The following is a 20,324-nucleotide window of genomic DNA, read 5'->3' on the forward strand; positions in this document are numbered from 1 at the left end:
AAGAGTTTGAGTCCAGCCTAGGCAACACAGCGAGACCCTGTCTCTTTAAAAAAAAAAACAAAAACCCACCTCTGTTTTTACCTCTAATATCAGTATTCGCAGACATCATTTTAGAACAGTTAATAAAATGTGAAAATAAATTAGTGTAAAGTATTGACTACTTTAAAATCAGTATAGGCCAGGCACAGTGGCTCTCACCTGTAATCCCAGCACTTTGGGAGGCCGAGGTGGGCGAATCATTTGAGGTCAGGAGTTTGAGACCAGCCTAACCAGCATGATGAAACCCAGTCTGTAAGAAAAATACAAAAAAACTAGCCAGGCATAGTGGTGTGCACCTGTAGTCCCAGCTACTTAGGAGGCTGAGGCAGGAGAATCGCTTGAACCCGGGAGATGGAGGTTGCAGTGAGCTGAGATTGTGCCACTGCACTCCAGCCTGGATGACAGAGTGAGACTCCATCTCAAAAAAAATAAATAAAAATAAAAAATAAAATCAATATATAAACAGTTTAGACTTTGGTAATTATATAAGTGCTTTTTTATTTTTATTTTTTTAGAACAGTAAATGTCCTGAGGGAACAAAACCCATGCTAATATTTGCTGGTGATGATTTCGATGTAACAGAAGATTATAGAAGACTAAAAAGTCTTCTTATTGGTAAGTATTTTAGTATTTATTATCTTCAGGGTAGCTCAGGAAGGCAGTCTCAGACTCTCACTGGTGGCACTTTGCTACTTTAGGTTTGCAACTTCTTTCTTCTCTTATTTTAAAAATTATGTACTTAAAATAATGGAGTGCTTCACAAATTTGCATGCCATCCTTGCGCAGGGACCATGCTAATCTTCTCTGTATGGTTCCAGTTTTAGTATATGCGCTGCCGAAGTGAGCACAACTTCTTTTTCCTCCTTTTTTTGGACCTTTCTTTTTTTTTTTCCCCTTACCAGCAGCAGGAAAGCACCTAAGTATCTCGGGAGAGTTAAAGCAGCTGTTGTACTGTGTAGATGATTATTTCTGGATGTGTTAGTAACTTAGGTATTACTTGTATAGTGTTTTATAAAATTCCTGCACCCATCTCCTGTCATTCCTAGCATCATTTAAAATTAAATTTAGAAAGTTGAGGGATTAAAATTTCAAGATTGTATGTATCACTGACTTCCAACTCAAAAACCTTAATTAGTTTTTCTGAGTTGAATATACAAGGCCTTTCACAATATATAACCAACGTAACTTGGCCTTCTTGATCTCCTATTTCCTTCTTTTTTTCCATTAGAAAGGGTTTATTGCCAATATATTATTCACATTTCTATTGTCTATTCTGATATTGCTCTTATTTATCCAGTTTCTACTATTCATTTAAGTGTCAGATCATCAAGTTTCTTTTCCAGGAAGCCCTCAGTGACCTTCCTGGCTCCTTTTTTTTTTTTTTTTTTTTTTTTTTTTAAAGATGGAGTCTTGCTCTGTTGCCCAGGCTGGAGCACAATGGTGTGATCTCGGCTCACTGCAACCTCCACCTCCCAGGTTCAAGCGATTCTCCTGCCTAAGCCTCCCAAGTAGCTGGGATTACAGGTGCCCGCCACCATGCTGGCTAATTTTTTTTTTTTTTTTTTTTTTTTGAGACGGAGTCTTGCTCTGTTGCCCAAGCTAGAGTGCAGTGGCGCAATCTCGGCTCACTGCAAGCTCCGCCTCCCGGGTTCACACCGTTCTCCTGCCTCAGCCTCCCGAGTAGCTGGGACTACAGGCACCCGCCACCACGCCCAGCTAATTTTTGTATTTTTAGTAGAGATGGGGTTTCACTGTGTTAGCCAGGATGGTCTTGCTCTCCTGACCTCGTGATCCGCCCACCTCAGCCTCCCAAAGTGCTGGAATTGCAGGCGTCAGCCACCGCGCTAGGCCTAATTTTTTTTTTATTTTTAGTAGAGACAGGGTTTTGCCATGTTGGCCAGGCTGGTCTTGAACTCCCGACTTCAGGTGATCCACCCTCCTTGGCCTCCCAAAATGCTGGGATTACAGGCATGAGCCACTGCAACAGGCCCTGGCTCATTTTTACTTTATTACCATCATCATCCTAAGTGCCAGGCACATAGTAGGCACTTCATATACACTGCTTCATTCTAACAAGAACCTTGTGAGGTTGTTCTACAGATGACCCACACCTAGCGAACTATGCTAGTTCTTAATGATTTGTGTAATGAATGTAAGAACTACATCCTTTTCTATTTTTTTCTCCTTTATGAGGCAAGTCATGCTCTGATGCCCAGGCCGGAGTGCAGTAGCTCAATCATGGCTCACTGCAGCCTCAACCTCCCGGGCTCAAGTGATCCTCCCACCTCAGCCTCCTAAGTAGCTGGGACCATAGGCACATGCCACTATGCCTGGCTAATTTTTAAAATTTTTTGTAAGATGGGGTCTCACTGTGTTGCCCAGGCTGGTCTTGAACTTCAGGGCTTAAGCAATCCTCCCACTTCAGCCCCTCAGAGTGCTGGGATTACAAGTATGAGCCCCCACACCCAGCCTCCATGATTTTTAAAAGGTTATTAATACTTAGCATTCTGCAATTATATTTGCCAGCTCTTTTATAACTCTGGAAAGTAATTTAATTTTCCAAGAGATTGGTACTAATTTAAAGGGTCTCGGGTCTGTCTCTCTGTCTCTCAAATTTTTTTTTTTTTTTTTTTTTTAAGACAGCATCTTGCTCTGTCACCCAGGCTGGAGTGTACTGGTGTGATCATGTCTTACTGCAGCCTCGACCTCTTAGGCTCAAGCAGCCCTTTACCTCCTGAGCAGCTGGGACTACAGGTTCACACCACCATGCCCAGCTAATTTTTATTTTAATTTTTTGTAGAGATGGGGGTCTCCCTATATTGCCCAGGCCGGTCTCAAACTCCTGAGCTCAAGCAATCCACCTGCCTCAGCTTTCCAAAGTGGTGAGATTACAGGCATGAGCCACCACACCTAGGTCTCTCCAATTTAAGAAAATCTTCTTATGAATTTTTTGCTTCTTTTCCCTCATGGGGATTGAAAGATTCAGCTTTTCCTGCACAGTACACTGTTACTCTCAAAGCAGCAGTCCTTTATGGTCCTATTTCACCTTAGTGTTGACAGCCGCGAGGCCTCCATCTGATGCTCAGTGGCATTGTCTACTTTATTCCATTTGAGCTTTTCTTGTACCATGCTTACAAGCTTATGCTACACTTTTTGTTACCCTTGTTTTAAATTTTTATATACTTTGCCCTAGATCACTTTTGAAAAATTGATGGGGTATAAAATTAAGTTGTATGCACATGCTTTACAAATCTGAGCCCACCAAAAAAACTGTGACAAATACATTGCTTTCGTTTTCCCTTTTTGGGATTATTATGGTCTTTATTGTCAGGATTATAATTTTTAGGGGAAAAAAACCCGTCACCCATTCTTGGGATTATAATTTTTAGAATTTATTTCCTGTATTAGTAATAGCTACTTTTTAAAAAAGAAACTAAGAACCACTATTATCTGTTTAATCTTTACAAAAGTTCTTAAGTTTGATGACATTCCCATTTCACAGATGGGAAAACAAACAGGGGCTCTGAGAAGTTAAATGAGAGCTATTAAGTAGGTAAGGCCAAGTTGAAACCCAACGCTTCCAAAGCCTGAGCTTTTCTTCCCCTACTGTCCATCTTGCCTGTGGTAAACATATTCCCATGATCCCTTTAGAATCTTTATAGGTTCTTATCCATATTTTCCATGAATTAAATTCCTACATGAAAGACAATGCCAATATTTCCTTCTCTCAATATTATATATCCCAAATTATCAAGGGTATTTTTCTTTCTTTCTTTCTTTCTTTCTTTCTTTTTTTTTTGAGACATAGTCTCACTCTGTTGCCCTGGCATGATCTCATTCAGCTCACTGCAACCTCCACCTCCCAGGGTCAAGCAATTCTCCTTCCTTAGCCTCCTTAGTACCTGGGACCACAGGTGCATGCCACCACACCTGGCTAATTTTTTATATTTTTAGTAAAGACTGGGTTTCACCATGTTGGCCAGGCTGGTCTTGAACTCCTGACCTCAAGTGATCTGCCTTCCCTGGCCTCCCCAAAGTGCTGAGATTATAGGTGTGATCCACTGTGCCTGGTCAAGGGTATTTTTCCAGCCAAAATGTCAGCCAGATTTTCAGCTAAGATTTCCATTACTTGTACTCCATTGACCTAGATTTTCTGCCTTTTTCTCTTTCCCCTAGGTCTCCCATATAATTGTTTATTGTCAGTGAGGCAGATAATTACAATTTGTTATAACAGAGAGAGCTTTTGTTTGCATTTGTTTAAATGTTTTTTGTATTTTAATAAGCCCCACCTTCTCATTATTTTGTGCTTCCACTAGATGGCAGGAATGATCACATAATGCAGTGATGAGGGGAAGGGAGTGAAAACCAAAAAGGAATCTGGACAGAAGCAGAAAGGTAGAAGAGGAATAGATTCAGACTGTAGGGCACCAAGGGAAGTTGAGTTTTCAGTATAAATATGAAGTAAAACAACTGCTCTTTGGTTTATGTTGTGTGTTCAAATGAAATATCAGTAGAGAGCAAGAAATGTATGAAGGGCTTTCATTTAGGAAGGTCCTTTTTTTTTTTTCTCTTAATTGACCAAAAAGAAAAGTTAACTTTTTTTCATGCAAGATACCCATTTTGTTCATTCTTAATTTGTTTACATCTTTTTTTTTTTTTTTTTTTTTTTTTTTTTTTGAGACAGGGTCTCACTCCGTTGCCCAGGCTGGAGTGCAGTGGCACGATCATGGCTTACTGCTGTAGCCTCAACTTTCTGGTCTCAAGCAATCCTCCTACCTCATTCCCCTCAGTAGCTGGGACCACAGGTACATGTCACCACGCCCAGCTAATTTTTTTTATTTCTTGTAGACATGAGGTCTTGCTGCATTGCTTGGGCTGGTCTCAGGGTCCTAGGCTCAAGCAGCCCTCCAGCCTCAGCCTCCCAAGGTTGGAGGTGTGAGCCAACGTGCCTGGCCTATTCTTCCCTTCTTAAATGGTAGCATATTATATATACGGTTTTTTAAAAAATTTGGAGTAGAGGAATTTTTAATTCTGATTTTCATTATACAATTGAGAAAACTGAGGCCTGGACAGGTGAGTAGCTTTTCTAAGGTCATGCATTTACCAAGTGGCATATTGAAGTTTTGAACTTGGGTCTCTCCAAAGTACATGCTTTTATTTCTTATTTGTTTATTTTTTGAGATGGAGTCTCACTCTGTCGCCCAGGCTGGAGTGCAATGGAGCAGTCTCGGCTCACTGCAACCTCTGCATCAGCTGTTCAAGTGATTCTTCTGCCCCAGCCTCCTGAATAGCTGGGATTACAGGCATTCACCACCATGCCTGGATAATTTTTGTATTTTTTGTAGAGATGGAGTTTCGCCATGTTCGCTAAGCTGGTCTTGAGCTCCTGGCCTCAGGTGATCCACTCATCTTGGCCTCCCAAAGTGCTGGGATTATAGGCATGGCCACAGTGCCCAATCATGCTTTTATTTATACAGTATTATTATACGTTAGGTTATCAAGTTCATAAAGTTATTTATCATACTTCTTGGTCAAAATCCTAACAGTGTATATACCACTTGCATGAGATCTTTCCCAACTAGAAATGATCTTTCTCTCCTCAGAACTTCCAGAATGGTTTATACTGTTCTTCTTTTTATGTGCCACTTTAAATTGCAGTTGTTTGTATGTATTCATATCTACCTAGAATGCAGGGCCCCTGATAGAAAGATACTATATGTCATTTATCATTTTGCATAATAGGTGCTCTGGTACAATTTATTAAGTGAATGGATTCTTGCCAATGGTATTCACATGTAAACAATACTCTGTTGTGTTCTGGCCAGAAAATATCATGCTGTTAGACGTATTTGCTTTTCGGTTACTAAGTACTACCATTTATGCCCTCCCATTTTCATTCATTACTTGTTTGTGTTACCTTGATGATTTGCAAACTTTAGTGAAATTTCAGTTTGGCAGTTAAGAGAAAAAGTTGTAATAAAAGGATGACTACTTAAAACTATTGGATACAGACTGAAAATCCTTTTATATTCATAGTCTTAGAAATTTTGACTTAATAAAGAGTACTTTTCCATGTGCTTATTGTGTTCCTAAAGTTTTCTCCCAAAGCACAGATGTCCTGAAAATTTTGCATTATGAAAGTTGTTTCAGAGCAGACTGGAATATACATATTTCGTTCCCCAGAACTACTCTGACTTCAGTAATGCCACACCAATGAGTGAGCTTTATTAACTTGGCCACTGAAGGAGAGTCAGGCTTTGGCAAAATCATGGGAAAGCTCTTTATTATGATATTTAAATTAAAATATCTTGAAAAGTACAAACTTGTTTTGTAAAAATGTCCTAGGCCAGGCGTGGTGGCTCATGCCTGTAATCCCAGCACTTTGAGAGACCAAGGCAGGAGGAGTGCTTGAGTCTAGGAGTTCGAAACCAGCCTGGGCAACATAGTGAGACCCCATCTCTACATAATATATGTATAAATATATGTAGTATATGTACTTTTTTTAAATTAAAAATGTTCTTTTTTTTTTTTTTTTTTTTTTTCTTGTTTGGGGGAGTAGAGAAGGGTGGTGTATAAATGTGCCTGCCCACTTGTGTTTGTTTTATACACATTAGTGCTGTGTTTTTTGTTTTTTGGGTTTTTTTTTTTTGAGACTGAGTCTCACACTGTCGCCCAGGCTGGAGTACAGAGGCGTGGTCTCGGCTCACTGCAATCTCCGCCTCCCAGGTTCAAATGATTCTCCTGCCTCAGCCTCCCAAGTAGCTAGGACTACAGGCACATGCCACCACACCTGGCTAATTTTTTGTAGTTTTAGTAGAGACAGGTTTTCACTGTGTTAGCCAGGATGGTCTCGATCTCCTGACCTCATGATCTGCTCACCTCAGCCTCCCAAAGTGCTGGGATTACAGGCATGAGCCACTGCGCCTGGCCTGTGATTTTCTTTTGGTTAAGCACAAGAAAGGAAAAGCACAAGAAAGGAAAAGATGTATACATCTGTGCACATGGAGATAATCTGCATCTTATGGGCTAATGGGAAGCAGGAAGGAAAATGCTAGGTGGCTACAGAATGGGACTAAAATACAATTTCCTACTTACTACATCACCTGCCTTGGGCAGCTCTTCCTAAGCAAACTTGGATAAACTTTTATATAGACCTTTTATCTTAGCCAAATGTTATTCATGCATTTCCATTTAGCCTCCTTGAGGTTCGATTTTCTCAGCTGTAAAATTAAGATATCACACTTGTTTTCCAAACTTCTTTCATAGCCAAGTCCGTGTAGTATCCTTAGCGTGCAGTTCACTGGAGATTTTCTTTTAATTGACTCCTCTTTTTGAGTTATTGTTTGAGACAGGGTTTTGCTCTGTCATTCTCACTGGAGTCCAGCGGTGGGATCAGCAATCCTCCCACCTTAGCCTCTCCAATAGCTGGGACTACAACCTGGCTAATTTTTTACACTTTTAGTGGAGATGAGGTTTCACCATGTTGCCCAGCCTGGCCTCAAACTCCTGAGCCTAAGCGATTTGCCCACCTCAGTCTCCCAAAATGCTGGGATTACAGGCATGAGCCACTGTGCCTGGCTGACTACTCTTTTTAAAAGGAAACTTTATGTCCCTATTGTAAGTGGAGAATGGTACAGGATAAAATAAATATGTAGTAAATTATATCTGGCTTTGTATCATTAAAATGTTCTCATGTGCCACCGGTGGTATTACCACTTTGTGAGAAAAAAGCCTATCACTGATATGCAAGGTTCTTTTCTGGCATTAACGGTTTATAAAGTTTCTTATCCTTTGTTCATATAATCAAGATTTCTTATTAGAATTTTTTTCTTGTTGGCCTCCCTCATAGAAAAAAAAAATTAAGGCTAATTTGATTTTAATAGTCAGTTTGAACAGCCATTTTTATAGAAATTTGCTATCTTCATCTACCAGTAGATTAAAATTTTATGCTTTGATTTACATTTTTTAAAAGTTAGTATTTTTAATGGATATGATTTTTTGATGCTGAGCTGACTCAGAGGAAGAACTTCAAAACTGAAACATTAAATGTCTCAGTGAACTGAACACCAAAATACCAAAATAAAGTCATGAGATTAAATGCTTAAGGGGTGGGACCTTCAGACATTTTTCAGGAATCATTTTTTGTGCTTTTTTAGATAAGTATTGGAGCAAAACTGTTTAGAGTGCAGTTCTTTGTAACTGAATTTTGCAAGTATTTGTTTTGTTTTGTTAATAATTTAATATGTGCTTTTAGATTTCTTCAGAGGCCCCACAGTATCAAATATCCGCCTGGCTGGATTAGAGTATGTTCTGCACTTCACTGCATTGAATGGGAAGATTTACTTTCGAAGCTATAAGTAAGTGCATTTCTTCACATATTTTCTTAATCCTCAGGGTTAGTGTTTAAAATTGTGTGACTGTTTTATAGAGCCCAAACTTAGAATTGGTATCTGGTCAAAAGGTTTCTTGGAGAGTTGGCAGGATAGCAGTGCAGCAGCTCTGTGCTGATCCTTAGTCCTTTGCCTCTGAAACCCTACTTTTCCAGTGCCCCAGAGCATCTGATGCTGCACTGTCGCTAAGCCAGGTGCACCAACGCTTCCTAGCTTTATGCAGCATCTCTTTATTGTTCTTGGTTGGATTTACAGCACTAAGCCACAAATCCTTGGCCAGCCAAAGCAAATCTCAAAACCCTAAGTCTTAACAATTGAGTCTAAAAGGAATAAGAAGATTCAGTGGCTAGATTCATTTCACTCTGTCTCTCTAGCCTAGGCCTTCTACCCCTACCACAATATAAATATAAATCTTAAGCAGGCCGAGCACGGTGGCTCACACCTGTAATCCCAGCACTTTGGGAGGCTGAGGCAGGCAGATCACTTGAGGCCAGGAGTTCAAGACCAGCCTGGCCACCATGACGAAACCCCATCTCTACTAAAAAAAACAGAAAAATTTGCCCAGCGTGGTGGCACATGCCTGTGGTTCCAGCTGCTCAGAAGGCTGAGGCACAAAAATCGCTTGAACCTGGGAGGTGGAAGTTGCAGTGAGCCATGATTGTGCCACTGCACTCCAGCCTGAGCAGCAGAGTGAGGGCCCTGTCTCCAAAAAAAAAAAAACAACTCTTAAGCAGGTTCTATGTTTATTAAAGAGTTAATGACATGCTGTAATTGTGGTTCTTGAGATAAGTGTGTGACTTCTCTTTTTTAAGGCGTTGGTACTGGCTGACAGAGCCCACAGTTTCCTAAATACACTGACTCCCACAAATTGCCTTTCTCTGTACATTGAGTTTAGACTTTGCTGTACATTTTGAGCTATGGTGTGGCTGGTGTTGCAGCCTGAGAGCTGACAGCTTGGTGTTGACAGTGTCTTCTGTACAGTAGTGTTGTTTGTCCAACCATTTGTATCTAGCATTTTGTACATGGTTTTTATTTTGTTTTCCTTCACAATGAAAATACATGATTGACCAGCTTTATGTCCTATGAATGTCCAAATGAAACTTAAATATTCACCTCTTAGCTAATAATTTCCATCTTGGGCTCAACTGTATTAAATCAGAGACATTTAGTTCTTTTTCTCCATATGATTAATACCACTGCTTCTGTTTTTCTATTTTCCTCTCACTAAAAATAAAATAATAAGGCAAAATGCAGTAAAATACCCAATGATCATAAGATGTAATTAGAGACTTTATAGTAATTTTTAGCTGGTTAAGATCGAAAGCCCCTTAAGTCTCCTGTTTGAGTTTCCATATGTGATTTGGGGGCTTCTAAGTATGTATTATACTATGCAGTAGATGACTGTTATTTAGAGAACAAGAAATAAAAGATGAAAAATCACTAATATAAAAAAGTACTCAGGACGGACATGGTGGCTCACGCCTGTAATCCCAGAACTTTGGGAGGCCAAGGTGGGTGGATTGCTCGAGGCCAGGAGTTCAAGACCAGCCTGGCCAACACAGCGAAACCCGCCTCTACTAAAAATACAAAAATTAGCTGGACATGGTGGCACTGGCCTCCATGCTACTTAGGAGGCAGAGGCAGGACAATTGAGCCCAGAACGCAGAGGTTGCAGAGAGTGGGCGGATCACTTGAGGAGTTCAAGACCAGCCTGGCCAACATGGAGAAACCCCGTCTCTATTAAAAAATACAAAAATTAGCTGAGTATGGTGGCGCACGCCTGTAATCCCAGCTACTTGGGAGGCTGTGGCACGAGAATTACTTGAGCCTGGGCCACACGCCTATAATCCCGGCTACTCGTGCGGCTGTGGCACAAGAATTGCTTCAGCTTGGGAGGCAGAGGTTGCAATGAGCTGAGATCGTGCCACTGCACTCCAGCCTAGGCGACAGAGACTGTCTGAAAAAAACAAAACAAAACAAAACTTATGTTGGCTGGACAACTGTAATCCTAGCACATGGGAGGCTGAGGCGGGTGGATCACCTGAGGTCAGGAGTTCCAGACCAGCCTGGCCAACGTGGCATAACACCGTCGCTACTGAAAATACAAAAATTAGTCAGGCATGGTGGTAGGCGCCTGTAATCCTAGCTACTCGGGAGGCTGAGGCTGGAGAATTGCTTGAACCCGGGAGACAGAGGTTGCAGTGAGCCGAGATCATGCCATTGCACTCCAGCCTGGGCAACAAGAGTGAAACTCCATCTCAGACATAAAATAATAAAATAAAATAAAAATTGTATAAAATTACCTTCAGGCTATGTATATAAACTGTATATGAAACATAAATGAATTTTGTGTTTAGACTTGGGTTTCATCCCCAAGATATCTCATTATACATATGCAAGTATTTCAAACTCTGAAAAAAGAAATCTGGAACACCTTTCTTTTCTTTCTTTTTTTTTTTTTTTGAGACGGAATCTCGCTATGTTGCCCAGGCTGGAGTGCAGTGACGCAATCTCAGCTCACTGCAGCCTCTGCCTCCCGGGTTCACACCATTCTCCTGCCTCAGCCTCCCAAGTAGCTGGAACTACTGGCACCCGCCACCACGCCCGGCTAATTTTATTTTTGTATTTTTAGTAGAGATGGGTTTCACCATGTTAGTCAGGATGGTCTTGATCTCCTGACCTCGTGATCTACCCGCCTTGGCCTCGCAAAGTGCTGAGATTACAGGCATGAGCCACCATGCCCGACCTGGAACACTTCTTTTTTTGAGACAGGATCTTGCTGTTGCCCAGGCTGGAGTACAGTGGCATAATCTCAGCTCACTGCAACCTCTGCCTCCCGCATTCAAGCGATTCTCCTGCCTCAGGTGGGTATGTATGCCCTCTGTGTTAAACATAGAGGGGATACAAGGGAGATAAAAATATAACGATACAAAATCGTTGAGAGTAAGAAATGAATAATAACAGTAGCCTAAAACTCTTCTGTGTTGAATGGTTTCACAGAAGTATTCACTTGTATTTAGTGAAAAGGATTTATTTGTAAAGAAAGATACAGAGAAAATAAAACAAAATAGATAATTATCAAGTCAGACTTTAGAACAAGAATAAACTGGCCCAGCGTGGTGGCTCATGCCTATAATCCAGCACTTTGGGAGGCCAAGATGGGTGGATTACCTGAGGTCAGGAGTTTGAGACCAGCCTGGACAACATGGTGAAACACCGTCTCTACTAAAAACATAAAAATTAGCCGGGCAACATGGTGTGCACCTGTAATCCCAGCTACTCAGGAGGCTGATGCAGGAGAACCCGGGAGGCAGAGGTTGCAGTGAGCCAAGATCGCACCACTGCACTCCAGCCTGGGTGACAGCGAGACTCTATTTCAAAAAAAAAAAAAAAAGAATAAACTAGCAGTAAGGCAGGGCGCGGTGGCTCATCCCTGTAATCCCAGAAGCACTTTGGGAGACCGAGGTGGGCAGATCACGAGGTCAGGAGATCGAGACCATCCTGGCCAACACGGTGAAACATCATCTATACTAAAAATACAAAAAATTAGCTGGACATGGTGGCGCATGCCTGTAATCCCAGCTATTCAGGGGGCCAAGGCAGGAGAATTGCTTGAACCACGGAGTCGGGGATTGCAGCGAGCCTAGATTGTGCCACAGCACTCCAGCCTGGTGACAGAGCAAGACTCTGTCTCAAAAAATAAAAATAAAAACAAAAACAAAAAACTAGCAGTGTAACTATAATACATAGATCCACCAAAAATCTGATTGCTAGAATCACCTTTACACTAGCATGACATCTTTCATAATGAAAAAAAAGTTTGAATTTTTAAAATCAGAGACCCTAGTATGTAATTTTGATCACTAGATGTTCCATATGTGCCTTGTAATACTTGTTAGCTATTAATTTGAAATAAAAAATAGATAGTGTGATTGAGAGTGAGCTGCTACTTGAAAGAATCACTAAACATGTGGATCAGCTTAGCTTCCAGAGGCTGTGCCACACTTGGGGAGCATTGAGGATGGGAGAAAGGGGTGGTCCAGGGATTCAGCATCACCTCTGAGCCTATTGACCTGGCTCTGAGCTGGGCTCAGCCACGTGACATGGGCAGGTCACCACTTCTCAGGGTCTTTGTTTCTTCCTCTGCAAACTATAGCAATACCATTTAGATAATTCTGAGGTCCCCCTAAGATTGACAGTACTGCTTTATAAGAGTAAAGAGGTACTCATAGATGGGCATATACCAGAAAGTATGTCTGACTTAACTTGGCCCCCCAGGCATTCTTTGGGCTAGCTATACTGTGGAACCCTTTCCCTCTCTCTTACTGCAAATTAGCCCTTATGCAATTTGAAAATGGTAATATTTAATATTCACACACTTTATTTGTGAAGATTTAATGAAGTTTATAAAATGGTTTTGAGCTTTTTGGATGAAAGGAACTCTAAACAGGAAATTATATTAATATAACTTTTAGCATGATCTTTTGGGTGCATAAATCATAGTGTTATTGACCACTGTTCCTATAGTAATTATTCCTTATATGTGAGTAACTATTTATATCCATTGGGAAATTTTATTCACTATGGAGTCAGAGCCATTAATATGAAACAAAATTGTTAGTAATGCCACATGTGCCTTTGCACAATGGTTAGGCCTTATGGGGGGAAAATATGCAAAACAAAGTGTTAGCATACTTTAAAAAGCAAACACAACATTCTAATAGAGGAGTTTACTTAATGAAAACAGACTTTCAGCCAGAGAAGTGTATAAGAGGGAGAAAAATGAGGAAATTACAATTTGAACAGTGGTAGTAATGTAACTCTTCCTCAAGAAATAGGCAAATAATATTTAAAAATATGTAGAAATTACCAGTTAGCATATCTACCAGCTTGAGCTCATCTGAGAGAGAAAGAACTGGGTTCTGTTTGCAGATAACTAAAAGCTAGAGAATATTTCCTTAAATCAGTTTGATCTTCCAGTAAACATACTCACTGAAATGATTAAGATCAGATCATCTATACAGAAAAGTATGACATTGTACTTAATTCTTCAGTGAAATAGCAACATAGGTAATTATACAGTTATTTGGAAATCTTAATTTTATGTACCACTCAAAAAATTCATTAGGACACTTGTGTGAATAAAAAGGCACAATATTAAATTATTATATGCACCCTGAAACTATGTACATCTATTATGCATCAATTTTAAAAATTATTTTTAGTTAATTAAAAGGTTCTTCAGTTAATTAAAAGGTGCTTTTGGCAGTGTATAGTAGTACTTGGGTGATTTGAATCTATCGGATATGCCATGAGCTGTTTTGAATTGACAAGTTTTCTAACTAGCTGAAAATTAGCACTTTTAAGTGGAAGAAAAAATGTTAGTTGAAAATTAAAATACATGTCCCTGATTTCTTTTTTTGCTTGTTTGTTTTTGAGACGGAGTCTCGCCCTGTCACCCCGACTGGAGTGCAGTGGCGCGATCTTGGCTCACTGCAACCTCCGCCTCCCGGGTAATTTAAGCGATTATCCTGCCTCAGCCTCCCGAGTAGCTGGGACTACAGGCATGCGCCACCACGCCCAGCTAATTTTTTGTGTCTTTAGTAGAGATGAGGTTTCACCATGTTGGCCAGCTGGTCTGGAGCTCCTGACCTCAGGTGATCTGCCTGCCTTAGCCTCCCAAAGTGCTGGGACTACAGGCGTGAGCCACCGCGCCTGGCTGCTCCACCATCACTTTATCCTGCCTGTATTCCCCAGTTCCCCTCCACCAGTGTTTCCAGATCCAGAGCTGTTTAGACATAGGGTATTCAGAAAGTTGTGGTTTTGTTATTTTAAGATTTTAAAGTTCACTTCAATGTAAGGAAGTTAGTAAATGTCTGTGCTATGAGGAAAAGTTGATTCTGAATGGGTTGGTTTAACTCCTGCAGTCTTAGATAAGAACTTGTTAATCGTATAAACATACTGTTTCAAGAAAAAGCCAATTAAAATTACTTTTGTACATACATAAATCTATGAGTAAGATGAAGAAGTCAAATCAAAGGATTTTATTTCATTTCTGAGAATAATTTTGTATCTCACTTGCTGTTTCTCAATAATATTGTATAATTTTATTTCTGATTTTTAAAAATAAGCAAACTGCCCTTGACCTCAAAGGGAAAAAAAAATTTTTAATTTGATATTTGTGTGACCCTTTAGCTCAAAAAGGGATAACAGACTTATAAAAAAAGCCTGGCGTGGCGGCTCATGCCTGTAATCCCACCACTTTGGGAGGCCGAGGCGGGTGGATCATGAGGTCAGGAGAGCGAGACCATCCTAGCTAACACGGTGAAACCCCATCTCTTCTAAAAATACAAACAATTAGCCAGGTGTGGTGGCGGGCGCCTGTAGTCCCAGCTACTCAGGAGGCTGAGGCAGGAGAATGGCGTGAACCTGGGAGGCGGAGCTTGCAGTAAGCCAAGATCGCGCCACTGCACTCCAGCCTGGGTGACAGAGCGAGACTCAATCTCAAAAAAAAAAAATTTATAAAAGAAAAAGTGAACCAAAGGATACACTTGGCTTGAATAGTATGAAGTATTTAAGTAAGTCTTTCTAAACATTTTATATCATTTAATGGAATTGTAAATCCCCTGAACAAAAAATATTTGGTGGAGAGGACTTTTATGAAAGTCAAAGCAACATTTCTTCTTACCTGTTTCCTAAAGGTTGCTGTTGAAGAAATCTGGTTGCAGAACACCACGGATTGAATTGGAAGAGATGGGACCCTCATTGGATCTGGTTCTGAGGAGGACACACCTGGCATCGGATGACCTTTATAAATTATCTATGAAAATGCCAAAAGCTCTCAAGGTATATGACTTAGAGCTTGGTGCCAATATTTATTTGTATTTTTCTACTTTAATCCTTTTTCTTTCCAAAAAGAATTTGTGGCATATTATATTAAGAGACAAGGACAGGACAGGCGCAGTGGCTCACGCCTGTAATCCCAGCACTTTGGGAGGCCGAGGTGGGCGGATCACAAGGTCAGGAGATCGAGACCATCCTGGCTAATACGGTGAAACTCCGTTTCTATGAAAAATACAAAAAATTAGCTGGGCATGGTGGCGGGCGCCTGTAGTCCCAGCTACTTGGGAGGCTGAGGCAGGAGAATGGCGTGAACCTGGGAGGCGGAGCTTGCAGTGAGCCGAGATCGCGCCACTGCACTCCAGCCTGGGTGACAGAGCGAGATAAAAAAAAAAAAAAAAAAAAGACAAGGACATACATAAAGAGATCAATACAATAAATTAAACTAGGACTCACAGAGCCAGGAAAAGGAGAGAGAACCAAATAAGCCAACAATAAGGGATAATAAAAAAAAAGTTGCAAAACCCAGACATGAGGTTTGGCTGAGTGCCTTCTGACAGTCAAGACTGCTGTTTTCAGCAAAAGAAAGAGAGTTGTTTGGTACACTGTAAAGGCTGAGGATTTAGAGTACAGAGTATGTAAACCATATGTGCATAAAATGTGTTTTGACTTTTTAAGTAGTTTTAAAAGACAAGAAGAAATGTAATCTCTAAAATGCCAATAGAAATTGAAACGATAGTCACAACTCCTTAAGCTAAACACAGGATATTTTCTTGATGTGTGACAGTGGTTAGTGTAGTTTATAGTTTTGTTTTTCAAAGTGTGGTCTGACAGTTTACCTGGGAATTGTGCAGAATATTAGGCCCTACCCTAGACATACTGAATTAGGATCTGTATTTTACAAGATCCCAAGTGATTTGTATGCACACTTAAGTTTGAGAAGAAAAGTGTATAGGGCTATATACTCTGTCACTGAAGGGGCAGGCACTAATGGAAATTGCTACTAAGATAGTTGTTACAGACTAGGTTTTTACTGGCTCATTATAGTAGAAGGCCATTAAATATATACATATTCTTTTATCGTAGCCAAAGAAGAAGAAAAATATTTCCCATGATACTTTTGGTACAACTTATGGAAGGATTCATATGCAGAAGCAAGACCTAAGCAAACTACAAACCAGGAAAATGAAGGGGTTGAAGAAGCGACCTGCAGAAAGGATAACAGAAGACCACGAGAAAAAGTCAAAAAGAATGAAAAAAAATTGATGGAACTTAGCCAGCCACTACTGTTTCATTGTGTTCTACTTAAGAGAATTATCAAGCGTCAATCCATTCAGAGTTTCTTTTAAGATCTCATTATATATTTTTATAACATAATTTTACGATATATTATTATGAACAGTAATATACTAGTATTAAGTGTAAAGTAAGCCTTTTATTTGAGACATTACACCCTGGTGTGCCATTTTCTCTTGTGATATCCCCTGCCCTCCACAAATTCTTCTTTCTCATTGGGTGGATGGGTGGGTGAGGAGGGATCTCCATAACCATTGGGATTTTTTTGAATTTCTGGCCTTAGCTAAAGAAAGCCACAGAAAGCAGAAATGACCCGCAGGAGCTGTGTAGACAGTCCCAATATGAATTACCTGGAAAGTTAACCTCCTCTCCCAACATGGATCTACATTCTGATTTTTATTTTCTACTCTTCTTTTATTTTGCCTGAAATCCTACTAGTTGACATTTGAGATTTTAAGCTTTGTGGCTGTAAATATATAGATCTCTGAGAGGGATGTCTGCTATCTGATTATTGATACATTACGCTACTGTTGTTTGTTTTAAGAGACTCTGCTACTAAGTAGAGCCTACCCCGCTTCTCTGAGAGGAAGCCTGTGTTTTTTGGTTGGTTGCTTTTTAAGAGATGGGGTCTTGTTCTGTCACCTAGGGTGGAGTGCAGTGGCACAATCACAGCTAACTGCAGCCCTGAACTCCTGGGCTCAAGTAATCCTCCCGCCTGAGCCTCTGAGCCTCCTATGTAGCTGGGATTACAGGCATGAGCCACTGAGCCCTACTTTTTTTTTTTTTTTTTTTTTTTAAAGCAATGAGGTCTTGCTGTGTTGCCCAGGCTGGACTCAAATTCCTGGGCTCAAGCGATCCTCCCACCTCACCTTCCTGAGCAGCTGGAACTACAGATGATAGTCCACTGCACCTGGCAGAAAGGAAGTTTTGATAGGGGCAGAAATGAAAAAGGAGAAAACAGGTGAGTTTTAAGGTGCAGGGCACTTTAGGGTACTGGGTAGCCCTAGGTAGCTAAAGGTTGCATGAAGGCCCTGGGCATTGGCAGATGGTGTAGAAACCAGCCAAAGCCTAACTACTTGTTTTGAAAGTTTCTTGAAGACAGGCCTTGTGCCTAGGAAAACAGAAGCTTTCTACTTCCTCCTACTAGTATTGCATACTTGTTTTTCCAGAACAGGGTGTTAAGTTCCTTGATTCAGTCCTTGACAAAGAATCTCCTTTATACAAGTGCCAGTTATGTTGTAAAAGTACAGACATACGCAAATCATAATTTGTTACATGAAGTACCAGTGCTTTTGTTTTTGTTGTTGTTTTTTGAGACAGAGTCTTGCTCTGTCGCTCAGACTGGAGTGCAGTGGCGCCATTTCAGTTCACTGCAGCCTCCACCTCCCAGGTTCAAGCGATTCTTCTGCCTCAGCCTCCCGAGTAGCTGGGATTACAGGCACCCACCACCACGCCTGGCTAATTTTTTTGTAGAGACAGGGTTTCACTTCAATTCCATGTTAGAGAGCTCCGTGCCTGTGTATACATGCATTTATGTAAGCTTGCTCAGCTACAGATCAACAATGCTGGCACTAAGCAAAAGTTTGAGCCTCAGCTTTACGTTTTACCCTTTCCCTTCTCTTGTGAATCCATTCCTTAGCTTTCCCTAGTCCTCTCCAGATAGCTGTTACTCTCCTCTTGCCAGAAAAATGAAGGAGCTGGTATCATTTATACTTTTTGTTTGATTATACATTTAACCAAAGACCATACAGTCTTGTATCTGAATCAGACATTTGCACTTTATATCTAAATGAGAAGAAGGGGCTAAAATAAGTCGTTTGCTGCCATCTGGAGGTAGATGGACAATAGCTGAGAAGGGGAGCCATGAAAAGAACATCAGGAGTGATGGATGCGTATAGTCGTTCCCCAAAGCCTCACTCCTCACTGGTAGGAGGCAAACCAGTGGGTCCTCCTCACCAGCTGCTTACGGGACCCTGCCATGCCTGGACCTCTCTATCAGGAAGACCTACCCCAGCACTACTGGAGAATCAGCCAATCTTAACCCAAAGATGGCCATGTTTTCTGTATGTGAGATGTCTTAAGGGTGCTTTTGTTTGTTTTAGTCAGTAGCCCTCTTGTTTGAGATTTGGCAGTACATTTCTATTTTCTAGGTAATTTCTGTGTCTGATGGTAGAGGATCTAATAAGTATTGGAATGCTTCCTATTTGCTGATAGAAGTACCAAATAGTATTATTGAAGTCTAACAAAGACTTTTTGTTGAGAACACCTTGTAGTGTTGTACCATCTGGAACTCTTGAGCTGCCATTTGTATCACTTTTTGTGGAGAGCACATCTTGATTTTCAGTTGTCCTTACTTTAGAATACAACATATATAAATTGGAGACTATGTATTCATTTCAATGGAGGTGGTAAATTGCCTGTTTTAAGTTTTACTTAATGTTGGGGTTTTGGTAGATGAGGAAAGCAGTTTGGTTATTTGTTTTGTTTTAAATACCAAACTTCTTATATTTTTTCTGGAATATTAATACCATTACCAAGCTATTATTTCATGGAATTTGGGTTTCTTTTTTTTTGTTTTTTTAAACTTAAGTGCTGTTTGTTTTCTTGGTTATTGAACATAATCCGAAGTAGAGATGTTGTTACTCAATTCAAGAAAAGAAAGGGAGAATAAAACTTAACTTCAAGTCAAGTTTTCATTTATCTGATTAGCTACTTACATGGTCTCTCCTTCCTTTCCTTTATATGTTTAGCTACTGAAGGCTGAAAATGGGAGGAGTTAAAACTACTAAACCCATTGCTAAGATCTGAACAACAGAGGAAGGTTTGCTTTTATTGAATTTCAGAAATTGGTGCTTTGTCCACCATAAAATTAAGAGACAGTGCAAAAAATACGGGCTTCATTATGTTTTTAATGCACTTTTACTTAGAAATAGTCAAAACATAACTGCATTTAAGACAAATGCATCCTAGCATATATATGTTATGAAATTGTAGAGAATATTGTTTCATATTCATTGAAAGAAGCTATCCTGAAAAAGAAGATGAAGTGGACTTGCTTACTTGAGGTATATGCTAGCTGTGAGAAGAAAGTCAGCTTGCATTTAGATGTTAATTGTTTGTCTCTCATATCAACAACTCGAGTTGCTCAAGTTTAAAAACAGCAAGGATGTCATTGTTTTTCTCGTATCATTCAGAGTGTGCCAGTTAGACCATGTTAGGAATTTTAACTTTGCCATCATTGAATTGAAGCTATTCTGCACTCTTTTTCCATTTCAGAGCTCTTTGGGAAAAAGTTTTTATTATTTTTTTTTGGAGACAGAGTCTTGCTCTGTCACCCAGGCTGGAATGCAGTGATGCGATCTCAGCTCACTGCAACTGCTGCCTCCTGAGTTCAAGCGATTCTCGTGCCTCAGCCTCCTGAGTAGCTGGGATTACAGGCATGCGCACCGTGCCCAGCTGATTTTTAGTAGAGACAGGGTCTCGCCATGTTGGCCAGGCTGGTATTGAAGTCTTGATCTCAAGTGATCCACCTGCCTCGGCCTCCCAAAGTGCTGGGATTACAGGCTTATGCCACCGCGCCCGGCTGAGAAAGTTTTTAAATATAGCATAAATACATTTTATGTATTAGAAATCAGGTGTCACTCTGTTGCACAGGCTGAGGTGCAGTGGTGCAGTCATAGCTCACTCCAGGATCAGACTCTGGGCTCAAGCCATCCTCTCGCTTTAGCCTTCCAAGTAGTTGGGACCACAGGCAGGTGC

General features: G+C 40.5%; 1 protein-coding gene and 1 non-coding gene across 2 annotated transcripts in view; one reads left to right on the top strand and one right to left on the bottom strand.

The window, feature by feature from the left end:
• The window catches only part of RPF2 (ribosome production factor 2 homolog), a 45,095-nt gene extending 25,841 nt beyond the window's left edge, over nucleotides 1-19,254 (top strand). Inside the window, exons 7-10 of the mRNA XM_002817247.5 lie at nucleotides 555-654; nucleotides 8,294-8,396; nucleotides 15,131-15,275; nucleotides 16,356-19,254. Coding sequence (XP_002817293.1) covers nucleotides 555-654; nucleotides 8,294-8,396; nucleotides 15,131-15,275; nucleotides 16,356-16,535 — 528 coding nt within the window. The 3' untranslated portion in view covers nucleotides 16,536-19,254. The remainder of the gene's footprint in view (nucleotides 1-554; nucleotides 655-8,293; nucleotides 8,397-15,130; nucleotides 15,276-16,355) is intronic.
• On the bottom strand, nucleotides 781-887 carry LOC112133950 (U6 spliceosomal RNA). The gene has a single exon (XR_002915549.1). It is a non-coding gene; the product is annotated as a U6 spliceosomal RNA (small nuclear RNA).
• Nucleotides 19,255-20,324: the final 1,070 nt, after the last annotated feature.

Source organism: Pongo abelii, chromosome 5, assembly GCF_028885655.2.
Source record: "Pongo abelii isolate AG06213 chromosome 5, NHGRI_mPonAbe1-v2.0_pri, whole genome shotgun sequence".
NCBI classification, from domain to species: domain Eukaryota; kingdom Metazoa; phylum Chordata; class Mammalia; order Primates; family Hominidae; genus Pongo; species Pongo abelii.